Source organism: Tigriopus californicus, chromosome 9 (genome assembly GCF_007210705.1).
Source record: "Tigriopus californicus strain San Diego chromosome 9, Tcal_SD_v2.1, whole genome shotgun sequence".
Classification (NCBI taxonomy): Eukaryota; Metazoa; Arthropoda; class Copepoda; order Harpacticoida; family Harpacticidae; genus Tigriopus; species Tigriopus californicus.
The window spans coordinates 11,218,750-11,234,852 of record NC_081448.1 but is presented as its reverse complement, the minus strand read 5'-3'; the positions used below and the strand labels follow the sequence as shown (position 1 = coordinate 11,234,852).

The window sequence follows — 16,103 nt, the reverse complement described above, 5'->3', positions numbered from 1 at the left end:
TCATGGACCGCCTCCCGCCTGAAGGTCAATCTGCGTACCTCCGAAGCTGCATCTCCACCCGAACACTGGATACCATTCGTATCTACATGGGCGTCTCCGTCGGTGCTACCTGCGTCACCATTTTGGACAGTCTTGCTGAATATTTCACCCGCCAATCTAACATCACTCTTCGACGAGTTGAATTTTCCACGTGTAAACAGCTTGAGGGAGAAAGTTTCGAACAATTCTTCGTTCGCTTGACCCTTCTTCATGAAAACTCGGATCCTTGCACCCACTGCCAGGAAGATCAAATGGTCACTCGACTCATTGCTGGTATTGAAGATGTTGAGCTCCGTCAGAAACTGTTAGCCATGCAGAAACCTACAGTCCAGACATTAAAAGAAGCTTGTCAGGCTACTGAATCATCACGAATTGATGGCCACACCCTAGAACAGGACGCCAAGTTTCAACGCGTGCTCAACAAACGCACTCTCTCTCAATCCGGACCCCCATCATTGCCGTTCCGGGAGCCTTTCAGTGAAGCGAGACACCACTCCTTGAAGAGTTGCCCAGGTTGCTTTATTCAACACGATCGACGTGCTTGCATTCATCGTAATTCCACATGTCATCATTGCGGCAAAACGGGACACATTCAACCTGTCTGCTACGCCTTGAACCGACGACCCAAGCTTTACACCAACAATGAGTCTTCGAAAAACAACACAATCAAGATTTGTGCGGTGACATCGCCTGCCCCGACCATTGTTGTTCAGGTTCTTTGCCAGGGTCGTTCTTTTGATGCTACAGCTCTCCCTGATTCAGGAGCGGACGATAATCTTATCAGTATCCACCTCCTCAACAAGTTCGGCCAATTCAAGTTGCGCCCAGCTGACAATCGAATTCGTGCCGCAAATGACTCGCCAATTCAATGTCTTGGCATTGTTGAGATGGACGTCACATTCCACGCGCGACAGATCCACATTTCGGCCTTTGTTACTTCCGATGTCACTGATTTTCTCCTTTCATGGAGTGTTAGTCAACAAATGGGCCTGCTTTCTCCTCTTTATCCCTTGCCAGATTACTTGTCTCCTCCGCCTGGCATCTCACGTGTTATCTCCAATCTAGAACCCATGACCAGATGTCACCAAATCCTATCCCAGCACACCATCGATCCTGACCCTGCACTTGTCCACGCTACCAAATCAGCTCTTGTGGCCGAATTCTCCGACGTATTTTGCCCACCTGACGATCTCCCCCCTATGGCATGTGAACCAATGGATATCCATCTAAAGGTTGGTTACACACCTTATAAAATCATTACACCTCGTCCCATCCCCTATGCTCAGCGAGATTCGATCCAAGACAAGCTAAACGACATGGTCCGTCAAAAAATCATTATCCCGGCTGATGATCGTCCATCCGAATTTGTCAGTCCCATGATTGTCGTCTCCAAAAAGAATGGAGATCCTCGTATTTGCATTGACTACAAGAAGTTGAATGAACACGTTGTACGCCCGACTCATCCATTCCCCACCCCTAAAGAGGCCATTGCCAATATACCACGTGGAGCTCGGTATTTTTCTACTTTTGACGCCACGAATGGTTATTGGCAGATTCCATTGACTGAAAACGCCCAGCGCCTCTGTACCTTTCTCACACCCTTCGGCCGATTTCAACCCATCCGTGCTCCTCAAGGCTTGTCGTGTACAGGCGACGTTTACAATGAGAGAAACGATCGTGCTTTCGCTGGCCTCACCAATTTTCGCAAAATGGTTGACGACATTTTACAGGTCTCCTACACATTCGAAGAGCACATCACAGATGTAAGAAATGTCTTACTTCGATGTCGAGACAACAAGGTCACTTTAAACCCATCAAAATTTGTTTTTGGTCAACCCCGTGTCTCTTACGTTGGATTCTTGGTGGGCCGCTAAGGAATCGAAATCGATCCAACTAAAATTGAAGCCATTGAACAGTTCCCTACCCCCAAGAACATATCTGATCTCCTCTCCTTTATGGGTATGGTTAATCAGCTATCGGACTTTTCCCCTTACATTGCCAACACAGCTTCTCCGCTACGTCCCCTTATGAGCACAAAGGCTCAATTTTTATGGACTCCAGACCATGAGGTAGCTTTTCAGGCTGTCAAAAAAGCTTTAACTTCACCCCCTATTCTGGTGCCATATGATCACTCCCTTCCTACCCTGATTAGAAGCGACGCCTCCCGACTGTTTGGTTTGGGTTACGTGCTACTCCAAAATCACGGCAGTTCCCTCACTCCGAACTGGCGCCTGGTGCAGTGTGGAAGCTCCTTCATCACCGAAACAGAGTCCCGGTACTCCATGACCGAACTCGAACTTTTCGCCGTCGTGTGGGCCATCCGAAAATGTCAACTGTACCTCCGTGGCCTAGCCAATTTCTTAGTTGAAGTGGACCACAAACCCCTTATACCAATCTTGAATGACTACACCATGGACAATGGGTCCACTCCTCGCATCCAACTCTTGCTTGAAAAATTGGCCTCGTTCTCCTTTACCGCATCATGGATCCCTGGAAAGACCAACCTTATTGCTGACGCACTCTCACGTGCACCCGTGAGCAATCGATCCACCCCCGACACTTTAGAGGAAGCTACCAGATGTAGTGTTACTCGCCAAATGCGAACCCTTAGCAACGACGAAAGACCTCAACCAACCGACCACGATCCTGCCCTGGAATTCCTCAACGAGTGTGCTACCTCCGATTATGAATACAATTTGTTGCGACAAGCCATAACATCGAACGACCCAACATCGCAAACTGCACTGCCTTTCAAGAGCATCTTTGCCTCCTTGTCTGTCATTGACAATCTCGTACTGTACGGGACCAGGATTGTGGTGCCAAAGAAAGCTAGACATCGTATGCTTACACTCCTCCACATTCCACACCAAGGCATGGATCGATCTAAGCAACGTGCTCGTCAGATATTTTATTGGCCAGGAATGTCATCAGACATCGAGAACCATGTCGCATCCTGTGAAAAGTGCTTAAAGTATTTACCGAGCCAAAAACAGGAGCCTTTAATCCTCACCGAGGATTCCCGTTATGCATTTGAGGAGACATCAGCTGATCTTTTTTCGTATGGCAACTCTACTTACATGGTGTACGTGGATCGGTTCAGCGGATGGCCGGTTCTGGAGCATTTTGGAACCTGCCCATCCACGTCTAGAGTTATCACCAGTTTGAAGAAGATATTTTGTGACTACGGGGTACCACGAGTTTTCGCTTCTGATGGAGGCAAGCAATTCGATTCAGCCGAATTTCGAGCATTTTGCACGGAGTGGCATATTCAACAGCGTGTTTCTTCCCCAGGATATGCCCAGTCCAATGGTCATGCCGAAGCGGCGGTTAAGGCCATGAAGGCCTTAGTGAAAAAATATACCAACAGCGGACACCGTGACATTGAGGGACTCTGGGAGGCCGTTTTGGAATGGCGAAATGTACCCCGACAGAAGGACGGTCTCTCTCCCGCTCAAATTCGGTTCGGGCATTCCATGCGCACTCGGTTACCAGCCCATCCTTCTTCTCTCCAGAAACAAAACTTGCCCCAAAAATCCCCAACCAAGGGGAATAATCGGGTCAAACAGAATTACGATAAAGCCTCCAGATCTCTGCGCCCACTTCAAGTGGGTACCACAGTGATCATCCAAGACCAATCAGGAAGAAAAGAGTGGAACAGGGTGGGAATTGTGACGGCCTCACGATCACATCGAGACTACGACATCGAACTTCCATCTGGCCGCACTCTCCGACGAAACCGCCGTCATTTGTATCCAACTACAATCCCCCCAAACCCTCCAGCCTCTTCGCCAGCCGTCTTGTATGATCCTTCCCAAAAACCTCGACGGTCATCCAGAAAAACGATAGGACAAGTACCACATCGATTTCAGTTCTGAGGGGGGGGGGAGATGTTGCATCCCTGATATGGTCACCCTGTGAAAAGGACAGATAGTGTAAAACAGTTTTTAAGAGAAATATAGCGTGTTCAGAAAGCGTTCCTCAATCCTTTAATATCCTGTCCATCCCGCTCTGGAATCAAAGATGGAACAGGCCATATTCTCGTGCTTGTCGTCCAGGGCTTTTCGCATCGAAGTTGCGCAATCCAAGAATTCCTCCTCCTACCTGGCGGCATTAAGCTGCATGATATCGCGCCGGGGCCCAATAAGATTGTTACGATCAGACAACGGCTTAAACATCGGAGGAGCAGAGAAGGGGATGGGAGAAGCAGTTCGAGAAATGGACCATGCTCAAATATCGAATTCTCTTAGACGGTGAGGGGCCGACAATGAAGGATGGAAGAGGAACCCCCATATGCTTTCAACTTTGGAGATGTTTGGGAACATCAGATTCGTGCGATTCGAGTCATCTTGGCCGCCAGACGTAATGTCAGTTTATCTTCTTATGCTGATGATGCAAAATTGGTAATTGGTAGTAATGGTCAGAATTATATATATTCATGAAGGATTTAGTTGTAGTTCTCCAAGATAATGGAAAATTCGAAGAGCATATTCAGTTGAAAGTTGGCAAAGCTTTTCAAATGTGTGGTTGGATATATCACACGTTTAAGTCCAGAGATAGCATCACGATGCTAACTCTGTGTAAGTCGATTGATTGTTCAACCACATCTTGAATATGCTTCACCCATTTGGGCTCCAATGAGTTCAGCAGGTTTGAAAAAGGTCGAGCAGGTCCAAAGATGTTTCACTAGGAACATCACACGAGTGAGAGAGCTCTCGTATTGGGAGAGACTGGACAAGTAGGGACTGTACAGTGTTCAGAGAAGGTACGAAAGCTATCTGATATTTACGTCCTCAAAAGCATTCTTGAGCTTTGTCCCAACCCAGGATTTAGGGTCATTTGCAATGATCGCAGAGACTTGTCTTGCGAGCTCCTTCAAGCCTTCGAGAATCTAGGGTAATTAGAACAATGTAGTCCAACTCTCCTCTTTCTCGGACTCCTTTATTGTTCAATTTACTCCCCTCTAATATTCGCAGGGCTTATGTAGGCGTTGATCCACTAGCAGGATTTAAGTCAGACTTGGACAAGTTTTTGACAAAAAATCCTGATCAACCTGATATTCAAGGGTTAGCCAAATCCACCATCTCTAATTCGTTGGTCGATCAAATGATATATAGGAAATAAAAAAAATAAGTAAAATTGCGATATTTTTCGTCTAGTCAAAGCAATTCTATCTGTAATATCATGCTCTTGCTCCCAATGTACCATGCTAGTCATCTATTCCATTTAAACATGCATATGAAGCTCATTAAAGACACTTAAAGCACAAGTCATAACAGGTTTTTTGGAGGTACCAGTACCGGTATCACCATTATAACCCTCACTAATGAATGTTACTCCTCACAAAAAGCAATTAACTTTCATCTACCCTTTCATGTACCCTTTCCCTACTTTTAATGTGTCCAGTTCTATTCCACCCCAAGACTTTAGACTTTTGATCCAGTCGTTCAATTGAACTTAAATCAAAATACATTTATAATGCAGACACCTAGGGGCCTTTTGTCATTTGAAGAATAACGCAATGCATTCCCTGGCTTCGGATTCGAATTCTCGACCCTGGCATCCTGTTCATTACAACGATAAAATGTGCTTTCTTTCCCAGGTCAGGTTTTTAAAGCTCTTACCTCATTGTTAGGGGCTTGGGCGTTAGCCGTTAGGAAAATGCAATCGCCAAAGTGGTGAGCTGATGCTCGTTGTGGGTACCCTGAAGCCTTAACTTTAAAAAACTCGCCTCAGTTTGTGAGTTTTTCCAATTGTTCACAATAATCAACGATTGACAAAAACAGATATTGTCGGTGTCCTAGGGTTAGCCAAAAAGAAGAACTCGAGAATGGTTGGAGGAGTCCTTGGGCTAGTTGATGAATCATCCTAACCTTTGTCCATATCGACCATGATCTTTCCTGTTGAGCGTTGAGTAATCAGAAAGACCGGATTTACGGCCTGTTCCCCGGAAAAGCATTTGCTCCTATTTTGGTTTGAGTTTAACTTTAGCTGATTTTAGTGAGGAAAAGTTTTCAACTTGGCCAACATATTAAAACAAAAACATTGGATTTTGGCTCAGAACCACGACAGCCAACGATTCGCCTGACCCTTAAGGCTGTGTAGTATTGGGAACCTGACCTGTCCGAATTACTAAACCAAACTACTAAAAAGTCGAAAATTTTGAGTCGTGCAGGAACTTGATATTTCGTCAGCACGTGGGCCCACCCTTCCTTGTCACAGTAGGCCTAATGCCGTTCGTTGAAAGCATCATATATCCGACACGGAATCAGGGTCAGGCGCCGTTGTTGATTTAAAAGTAACAGGGTCAGGCGTGTCAGAGAATTGAGTTGGAGTAACGTTATTTTTCACTTTTGGGGTTTAAATCCGGGCCCTAATTATAGAGTTGATAAACTGGATATTTGTAAAATCCTCATTCATTTATCAGTCATGGAGTCATTGTCCGTTACCAAAGTTGCTTAAGAAAGACAATGAGGAAAAATCGAAACTGCCCAGTCCTCACTCAAAGATGGAGACCATAAGAGTTCTGGTTTTATCCTTGCTGATACTCCCCATATCTTCTCATGCTGTAGAAGTTTTTCATTCTCACTATAAGAAGATCTTGGTAACTTCAGATCAATGGCCGACCTATTTTTTTGATTCGATCCCTCTACAACCGAGTCAAACCGGTGGCGGCATAATTTGCAGCACTTATTGTCAACTGAATTCCCAGGGATGCGGCGTTTATTTGTTGCGCGACAACAAGTGTTATTTAGGATCTGTCACCAACACTTTAGGTTCCGTTTTCAGTATTGGTCAAACTGAAAATGAGGCTGTTCATATCAACCCAAGTAAGGTCACATCAGAAGGAACTTAAATGAATAATAAAACCTTATTGGTAACATCTTTTAGAAAGAGTAGGTGACCTCTCCGTTAAATTCAATTACCTTGGAGGCGTCAAGAGCTTTTTGGAATGGTTTTCGACGACCGATTCCTACATTGATTTGCCACCTGGAAGCGCTGTGAATGATTGCCTATACCACTGTCTCTATGAAGAGCTAAATTGTGATGTTGCCGTTTTTGAGAATGGTCGTTGCCATTTCGGAGAATGGAATACTACAGCGCAAAGCTCGGTGGCAAACCTTAAGAATACGGCGGGTCCATGGACAGTGTACTTCAATGCCAAATATGCGGGTTATTACAGCGAAAAGTACGCATGGATGCGTGTCCTCAACACGACTTTATGGAAAGTATCAAATCATACTTTCATGAAGCTGACAACGAACTTGGAAATTTTATGTTTGATGGGTTGCAATTTTCACGCTCGGCATTCCCAGCCATGCACGTTCTACGTGTTTATCAACGCAACCAATGAATGCTATCTGGGTGATATCGGCACCTCAGGATCGGTCCAAATTGATAATAAGAATAACTCGGTGTTGGTCACCTCATTGAAAGGTAATTTGAAATTAGATGGTTATGCTCGTAAGTAGAAGCAAAATTAAATAATTCTTTTTGACTTTCATTGTTCACTAGATCAAGATACTGAGGTGGGGAATCATTTCCCACTAACCATACCGGTCAAAGGCTATCACATCAATGGGTTCTTGTACAAGGATACAAACAATAGACTTGTTTGTAGATTGAATTGTTACCTGGATCCCGACGCTCGGTGTTCGTTTTATTTCATTAAATCAGGGGTTTGCTATCTCGGCGATGTGCTCAATGCAGACAATCCCATTCCTCCACCCAAAATTTCACCGTCGGCCAACATTATTATATTCATTAATGCTGGTAAATATTAGGTGAACTATATTTTTGCAATTTGCATGCTAGGGTCGGAGGGGTGAACCTCGCCCGGCGAGCGAGGCTAGCCATCACATCGTTCGTACAATGTTCGATCCAATACGCAGTGTCATAGCCCAGATCAGATTGATTCTACGCCTGTGGGTGCGGTTAGCCTCTAAAAGTTTCCGTGTTAAATTAAGTAATTGTAATCAAGAAATATTTTTTACTTAATTTCAAGCAATCAAATGAATATTTGGCAGCTGGCATTTGAGCTCTATCCTCGTGTTCATTGGCCTTAACATGGTAGGGACAACGGTCCACAAACTAGCTCTGCAATAATTGAAGCAACGGTTCCAAAACCGTTATGACACGCATACAAAATTTCTTGTCAAAGTATGTAAAATTCCCGTTTCACAAAGTAGTCGTTCAGGAGCGTATTAAGAATTACTCAACGACTCCCTGGCACCATTTGTTGGGCCCTGAAGTTGTTTTGACGGGCCATCATAGTTGGTAGGAACTCACTTGGGTGATTAACCGACTGATTTATATTTTTTTCAACGATAAGTCATTTTGAAGATATTCCCCTCTTTATTGAAAGAAAGAAAAAAGATTTTATTCTCATTAACGTCAAAAAACCTTGTTGTTTCTATTTTGCACCTCATTCATATATATGTCGAATCTCAAGAAAACACAATCTGTGTCCTTGAGTTTATGTTTTTTACTCTCAACCATTTATACAGATTTAAACCTAAAAATATGAATTTTCGAAATTTTTCTTCAGAATCAAATTTTGAGGAAAAAGTGGCATGGTGTAATTTCTGCAATCATTTTTAGACACTTCCTTCACGACTTTTTGGACATTAATAATCCCTTTCTTAACAATTATCCTGGCTTGTCTATCTGAAAAAATACTGACCTTTTATTTATGAAAAATCAATATTCAGCTCTCAAAAATAAACATAATTCCGGTCTCTAGTGAAAATCAGTAAGACAGAATAACTTGTCAGCAGAGTTTCTCGCCACAACAAAGCTCACTTTGGAGCAAGCCAGGCTTGTGGGTTAGAACTCCCAAAATATGCAAACGCTTGATAACACGCTCAAAAGTCAGGTTGCCAGAAAAGTTCAAAATTAAAGGATCCAGCAGATTCCAACGTAACATAGAACGTTACGCAGTTAGATTTGAACCTAGATGTAACCTTGGTTGACTTTGAGATAAGGCTAACTAATGGATTTCCGACTACATCTCAGGTCGCAACCATCCATTTCTGTGTTTGATCCTATCACAAATACGAACTAGGTTTGAGGTATCACATATCTAAAAATGTAATCTCGGCCTGGGTCAGTGGATAAAAGACATTATGACATAATATATGCGATGGAAAAATATGCTTTTAATAATTGAAAACGAAATACATTCAAGGACTAGCATGGTCTGCAAACTCAAACTCGTGGGTAGACCAAATATTAGAAGAACTGAAATGTAATAAAACGACGAATTATAACCTTTTATTTCAATAGTACTGGGGATTACATTCCCTGTAGCGGTAAGAAAAGCCCATGAAATAACAAACCAAAACAAAAGAAAAGAAAGAGCCATGGTGTTCGCTTTTCTAATAAATTGGAAGCCGTACTAACCTTAACGTACTGACGTACAGTACAAACATGTATATCAAACACGAATCAACCTTTTCTGATCCATTCAAAGATTATACCCGGACAACCAACGTTTCTGCCCGGTCCTACACCCAGGTGGTCATGCCCTATAAGACCGCCCACCACCGTCTCATCCATCATTGGGGCGGTTTCCCAACCTTGGAGGATTGCGCAACTGCCTGTCACGCGGGTTTCAAGCGGTCCAGCCGAGACGCACTGGATATGAAATGCCAATTCTTCTTCTACAATGCCACGAGTTTGAATTGTTATGTGGGAAACTTGGAATTTAAAAGTGAAGGCGCACCATCAGGCAATGATGGAATTATCACCCTTTTCATCCAAACTGGTATTAGCTTTTCAAAAACAGATGCATTCATATCATGTACTTCTAAACGAGCTTTCGTCGTATTTAGCTGTCTTGGAGGAAGTAAACCACGGAGAGGATTTCTCACAGGTGCCATACAATCAATCATGGAATTCGTATATTTACCGAGAGGCCGTCGTTTCGGGGGCGTCCAGTCTTCAATGTGGAGCCCTTTGTATCTTCGATACTGGCCCTTGTAACATTGCCATAACGAGCCGTGCAAATGGTGCGTGTTATTTAGGAGATTGGTATATAAATAGTACAGAGTTCGACCAAATCACTTTTGATGGTTTAGTGAGCCATCGGAAACGTAAGTTGAGCAAATCAGACCAATCCTGTTTGGTTGTTATTAAAATTAGTTGGCTAACGCCCTGTTTTGTTTTAGCTCAATTAGGAGTGATTTTAGGGGGACTGGACCAATCGCATAAACAATTGGACACAATTGACGTGATTAATGACTTCAGAACATCGTGTGAAAATCCAGCGATTCCAACCCTACCAGTCCCTTTGTATGGTCATGCCGCTTTATACTCGGAATCTTACAATGAGATTGTAGTTTGTGGCGGGCACCAAAATACAAGCACCCTGTGTGAGTCAAGTTTAATTCACAGCCAAATGCAGTTTTAGCATGTTAATCATAAATGGCCCACTTATGGCTGCACATGGCTTTTAAAAAATTATTCGTCAATCTTGATCGAGTTTCCTTGCTTGCTTTATTTCTTACGAAGTCAGATGGTAGCTCTCTCGCTCGGCTTATTTGGCGAACAAAAGACAAATGATAAAATAAAGGCTGATCGGGAGGCTAAAAAAGGCAAAAAAACGTAGGAAGTGAGGAGGGATTTTTTATTTCGCGACTCGTCACTTATGGCACAAATGTGTGCAACGCAAGACGAACGGACTCTTCTAACCTGTGGGGACTTTAGTGGGCGGGATTGAGGCTGACGATCTTCGTCGCCCATGAGCATGGAGCACGAAAGTAGTGGAGCGGAAAGCTCGATCGAAGCTCGAACGTCTTCTAGCGAGGTTTAGTAGAGCTATTCGTTACCTCCTGATCAGACACATTCCTGCTGAGAGATTGCTCAATGAATTTCATCTTCATGGCAAAGCGCTCGATTAGGAGGTAACACAAAACTGAAACGTCTTCTAGCGAGGTTTGAGACAGCTTGGCACTCCAGTACCCGTACTCAATGCACTGGGACTGTCGTCAAATCGTTTGTTAGGGTCGTCCCGGAATGGTATCGTATTATTTGCCTTTGTAATATGTACATATGACCATGTCGTTACAAATACTGTTTTGGTAAGGACAATCGGATATGAAGTGGTCTAGAGAAGTGCATTTATATTATCTGTAACTTGTAACACTTAGATTCAAGTTATCAACATGACTTGATTCTTGCTTCAGACAATCGAATGGTAAATTGATATTGTTGAAATATATCAATGAGCCAAGCAAATATCATTTGATTACATTCACAGCCAATTTTGGATATAATTAATGGCATATTAGAGACTAAATGTTCCCTTTCGTGTCAAGAAACATTGACAATTCAATGTCGCTTCAGGGTGAAAAAGCTACAAATCTCATTTCATTTAGCTTCCAAGTGACAAAATATCTGATCCTCAAATGAATTAGAGCTGGCGGATCTGACAGCCCTTGAATATAGGGTTGATTAGGAATTTTGGCTCATGTGTCGCCCGGCCAGCGAAGCCAGCCATCACATCGTCCTTATACTTTTTCCGATAGGCAGTCTCGCGTCCGTACCATTTTGGTTCGCCGTCTGTGGGTGTGGTTAGCGTCTAAAAGTTTCCTTGAGAAAGGTCGGGGAGGAGATTCGAACCAGGGACCTCTCTCGTATTAGGAAACTGCGCTAACCACTACACCACGTCTCCTCCCATTATCTACGAACGGAGTGTATAAGGGCGTGGGCCCAAAGGACATTGAGCGGAATTTTATTCCGCTCAAGGCCATATTACTCGCGGTAACCCAATTGTAGATTTTAACTAGTACCTCTACCAGACTACTAGATTTTTTACCATTCCTACCGCACAGTAATTTTGTATTATCAGCATAAGAGGAGGTATTGACTTTACATCTGAGCTTCTGAAGTGGAGCAATGAAGATGATAAAAAGAAGAGAACCTGAAATGGATCCCTGAGGAACACCCGACTTGATTGGCATCATGTATGTCACGGAAGGATCCCTCAACCTTAACTAACTGCTTCTTACCACGAATGAAAATTTTGAATCAATCGAGAACCTTGCCTTGGATCCAAATCTCATGGAGCCTTTTAGCAAAAAGACCACCATCTAACTTGTCAAAGGCCTTGGCAAGGTCAAATTAGACTTTACTGACCGACTCATGACTCTCGAATTCCTCAATGACTGGCTCTTTATGCTCAATCAGTTGAGTAACCGTGCTAAAATATGCTTGGAACCCGTGTTAGCTGCGCACGCAAAAATTTGAGAAAATCCGGACTGGACTTTTGAAAAGGTCAAAGGACAGTTGTAATTGTATTTTTGTATTTGTATTTGTTATTTAGTTCCCAAAGGCTTGAATGTGTTTTTTTACATAAGCCATTGCGGCTTGTTTTCATGGGGCCCAAATTTCTTGTCGGAGTCAAGGGTTTTCCAGGTTGGGGATCATTCCACCAGTTTTGGTCCTATGAAGTGGCCTCAACCAGGGCAGAGCTCATCATTAGATAGCGATCCAACTTCAGTAAAGGCATCCGGGTCATTGGCAAATAAAGCAGTGTTTAACTGTTCATGTCGTCGAATAAGAGTTAATTATTTTCTCCCTCACATAGCCAGTCCACTGCCTCAGTGTCATTTGTAGGTCACTTTTGATACGATGTTCGGTGTGAAAGAAATTCCAGGTTTGGGCAAAAAGGAAGTCTGGCAGTTTTTGTTGCCAGGCTTGTCGAACTAATGGCAATGGTACATAAAAAACTCCTCCCCTTTGCATCTTAAAGTTGAAATTGTTCACACTCTTGGGAATTAGGTCCTTCTGGCAGCGTAATACATAACTTAGCCGCTGGGCTATGCCCATGTCAGTAACTTTGAGAACATTAAGTTTTCTGAAGTAAGCACCCGTGTGAGCTTTTCTCTTTGCCATGACTATCCACCTCAAAGCCTTCTTCTGTAGTGTAAGCAACTTATTGATTGATGCAGCGTGGCTAAAAAACTCAAGGCAATAATCAAGTTTGCCTTTGATGAGAGCATTATATAATACTAGTCGGATATTCGGGGGCAAAGCGTTTTTCGACATAAATAAGGTGAACAAGGTCTGCCTTACGCCTTTACACAACTCTAAAACGTGACCCTTCCATGATATCTTATCGTCAATAACCACCCAAAGGAATTTTATAAACTCTTCCTTGCGCCCTGTTCCGATTTGCTCAACTATTTGACCGTTATACCGAAGCTCAAAATCGTGATTGACACCTCTGCTGGAAGTGTTCAGCAACATCAGCTTTGTCTTTTTCAGATTCAATTCCAGCCTATTATATTCAAACCATTTCGCCAAATTACCAAACCAATGATTACACTCCACCCTCATTTCCTCAAGGTCGTTACCGAAATATTGAAGGGTTGCATCGTCGGCAAACATGGTGGTTTTAAACAGTGTGACCTCAAGAAGGTCGTTGATATAAATGAGAAATAACAGTGGGCCTAGTACCTATGCTTCCCTGAGGAACGCCATTGGTGACTGGTACAAACCCAGAAACATGATTGTCCACTTCGACACACTGTTCCCGCTCCGTCAAGTAATTTCGTAGCCAAGATGAAATATTCTGGCTGAACCCATAGTGCTTAATTTTTGCAAGTAAAATTTCATGATCTACAGTGTCGAACGCTTTCCTCGGATCAATGAAAATCGTCACAGAGAATTTAAAGTTATTGCTGTTTTCAAAGATTTGTCTCAAAAAATGGTGTAAAGCATGCGAGGTCGAGTGATTGGGTCGGAAGCCAAATTGGTTTGTGGTCATGTGATCTTCGTTAAAAGGCGTGAAAATCTGCTGGTGCACTACTTTCTCCAGAATTTTAGAGATCGTTGAAAGAATACAAATCGGTCTGTAGTTTGACATGTCTTGGCGATCTCCAGCTTTATACAGTGGAATGATCTTTCCACATTTCCAACTCTGCGGAATATAGCCAGTGGTTAAAGAAATATTGACAAGGTGGGCAAGAGGGTCAGCAATTACATCCTTCACACCCTTCAGGACCACGTTAGAAATTCCGTCAAGTCCCGAACTTGATTTGAGTGGCAATTTTTCAATAATTAAGGCTAATGCACGCCCAATTTCAATTGGTGCACTTTTTTACTACAATTCAATCAAAAGGCCATTGTCCCAGGAACATTTTGATTTAAAATTCATCTCAATTAGATAATTGCTAATAAACATAATAATAAATATTATATGATATATTAAGTAATTTAACATAATAAATAAAAGATAAAAAAGAGTTATGGCTGTTCAAACACCGATGGCCAAGTTGTTTGGTCCAAAATAGACATGGCCCTAGAATGGGCCATATTGATCTCATGGAGCTGAAATTTTAGATGTGAACCTAGTTTAACTTAGGCATTGAACGTGTGAAATATCATAAGATTCTGAGACCAAAGTGCCGTGAGGGTATACCCACTTGACGTGGAATGCCCAAGGTGGGAGGAATGGATTCATGAACTTCAAGAAATTCTATAAGTTTGAACTTCATGACCTTCTCAAACACCCTGGCAGAAGATCATGAAGATTAAACTTTCTTGATATACAAGAAGTCATTCCTCCAAGCCCACTGGATTCCAGTGCGAGTTATCTGTAATGTTTGCCTAAGTTTTCCCTGTACAAAATGTCCAAGATCAGAGTGCAGAGCCGCATTTTCCTTGAATTTCCTATACTTCTCAAATTTGAATCAACAGACCTCTGATGTTAAGCTATGTAGGGTTTTGACATTATAGCTTTGAATTAAATGTTTTTATGCATGAAGTTTGCAAAAGGGACTTGCCCTTATTTGCGACGATCTAACTTTCCATTTTATCAACATTTTTTGTCAACTCGTTTGCCCAAAGCAAATCAATTTGGCGCGAAACCCGTTCAGAGTGAATACCTCAAGATATCAAAACTGAATATTTGACAATTAAATTCAACTTTTTAGATCCGACAAAATAGCAGTAAATGAAGAAATCTTGCTTACAGTTTCACTTTTGATTGATATTCCAATTTTGGCACACTATCATCTTGAAATCACCATAAGAGAAAAGAGCCTCTTTCAAAATTCTTTTTCAAATTACTTGAAGATAAAATGACTTCATAAACCTTCCCTCATCTTCCAGGTGCTTGTTTCGCATTAAAACTAGACGGGGACGTCCCAAAATGGAGAGGAAAACTGAACGTCCTGATGGCAAGATCAAAATTCCAATTAGTTCTGATGGAAGATAATTTATATTTCATCGGGGGGTTACAAACAACGGGGCCAATGTCAACCATCCGTAAACTTCAATACAAAGCTACATTTTCGGTGTCAAGAAAATCTCTCCCCGAACCTTCGCAAGGTCATTGCAGCGTCGTGCATGCTGGCCAGATTTGGATCATAGGCGGTAGATCGTGAGTATCACTTGTTTTGTGGATGGTTGATAAATTGAACATTAGCAAAGATGATCACGATATGTCAAGTGTGTTGAAGGTTAATCAGATTGAATATCAACCTGATTTAACCCTACACATAGGGCCTAGCCAGATCTGCCAACTCCAAATTCGTTGGTGGATATAAATTTAAGTGAATTAGATAAGATTTTTGTATTGAACAACCGTGAATTCTATTCTCAGCAGCTTTAAGGACACACAAACATAAAAAAAACTTACCATGATCACGAAACTTTCAATTCCCAAGGACAAATGGAACAATGCTTAAGAGAACGACCATTTACGACCCGGTTACAGACTCATTTCGCACCCCTGGAACTACGGGCAATCTTAATTTGGCTCGGTATCTTCCTCTGTGTGGTCTGATCAAGGACCCCGAGACCAAACACGATTGGATTCTTGTCATAGGAGGGGTCGATGAAGTTTCGAATGCACCGATAAGCTCCGTTGAATATTTTGACATCCAAGAGGACCATGAATGGAGAATCCTCACCACCCACGTTCCACTTTATGAGAGCAATGTCACTTTGCCATTCCGAGGAGCTTCGAGCGGCGGAATGATCAAGTTCGGACCTTCTCGATATCTCCTTTTCCTTGGACAGACGTTTGATCACGGAGTATCGGCGAATAACTTGGCCAT

General features: G+C 42.7%; 3 protein-coding genes across 3 annotated transcripts; all 3 read left to right on the top strand.

The window, feature by feature from the left end:
• The first annotated feature begins 2 nt into the window (after positions 1 to 2).
• LOC131886737 (uncharacterized) lies at positions 3 to 1,913 on the top strand. Its single transcript, XM_059235137.1, has one exon. The coding sequence runs from the start codon at positions 3 to 5 to the stop codon at positions 1,911 to 1,913; it is 1,911 nt and encodes a 636-aa protein (XP_059091120.1).
• Positions 1,914 to 2,321: 408 nt separating this feature from the next.
• On the top strand, positions 2,322 to 3,914 carry LOC131886735 (uncharacterized protein K02A2.6-like). Its single transcript, XM_059235134.1, has one exon. The coding sequence runs from the start codon at positions 2,322 to 2,324 to the stop codon at positions 3,912 to 3,914; it is 1,593 nt and encodes a 530-aa protein (XP_059091117.1).
• A 3,359-nt stretch (positions 3,915 to 7,273) lies between these two features.
• LOC131886933 (uncharacterized) lies at positions 7,274 to 10,451 on the top strand. The gene is made up of 5 exons (XM_059235396.1): positions 7,274 to 7,473; positions 7,552 to 7,809; positions 9,509 to 9,802; positions 9,870 to 10,130; positions 10,206 to 10,451. Exons 1-5 carry the CDS (start codon positions 7,284 to 7,286, stop codon positions 10,445 to 10,447), a joined length of 1,245 nt encoding a protein of 414 aa, XP_059091379.1. The 5' UTR covers positions 7,274 to 7,283; the 3' UTR covers positions 10,448 to 10,451.
• The last annotated feature ends 5,652 nt before the right edge of the window (positions 10,452 to 16,103 follow it).

Coding starts and splice junctions, on each gene's coding strand:
- LOC131886737 (XM_059235137.1), top strand. CDS start 3: ATGGACCGCCTCCCGCCTGAAGGTCAATCTGCGTACCTCCGAAGCTGC.
- LOC131886735 (XM_059235134.1), top strand. CDS start 2,322: ATGACCGAACTCGAACTTTTCGCCGTCGTGTGGGCCATCCGAAAATGT.
- LOC131886933 (XM_059235396.1), top strand. CDS start 7,284: ATGAAGCTGACAACGAACTTGGAAATTTTATGTTTGATGGGTTGCAAT. Junction 7,474..7,551: donor GTTGGTCACCTCATTGAAAG/GTAATTTGAAAT, acceptor ATTGTTCACTAG/ATCAAGATACTGAGGTGGGG. Junction 7,810..9,508: donor TATTATATTCATTAATGCTG/GTAAATATTAGG, acceptor ATCCATTCAAAG/ATTATACCCGGACAACCAAC.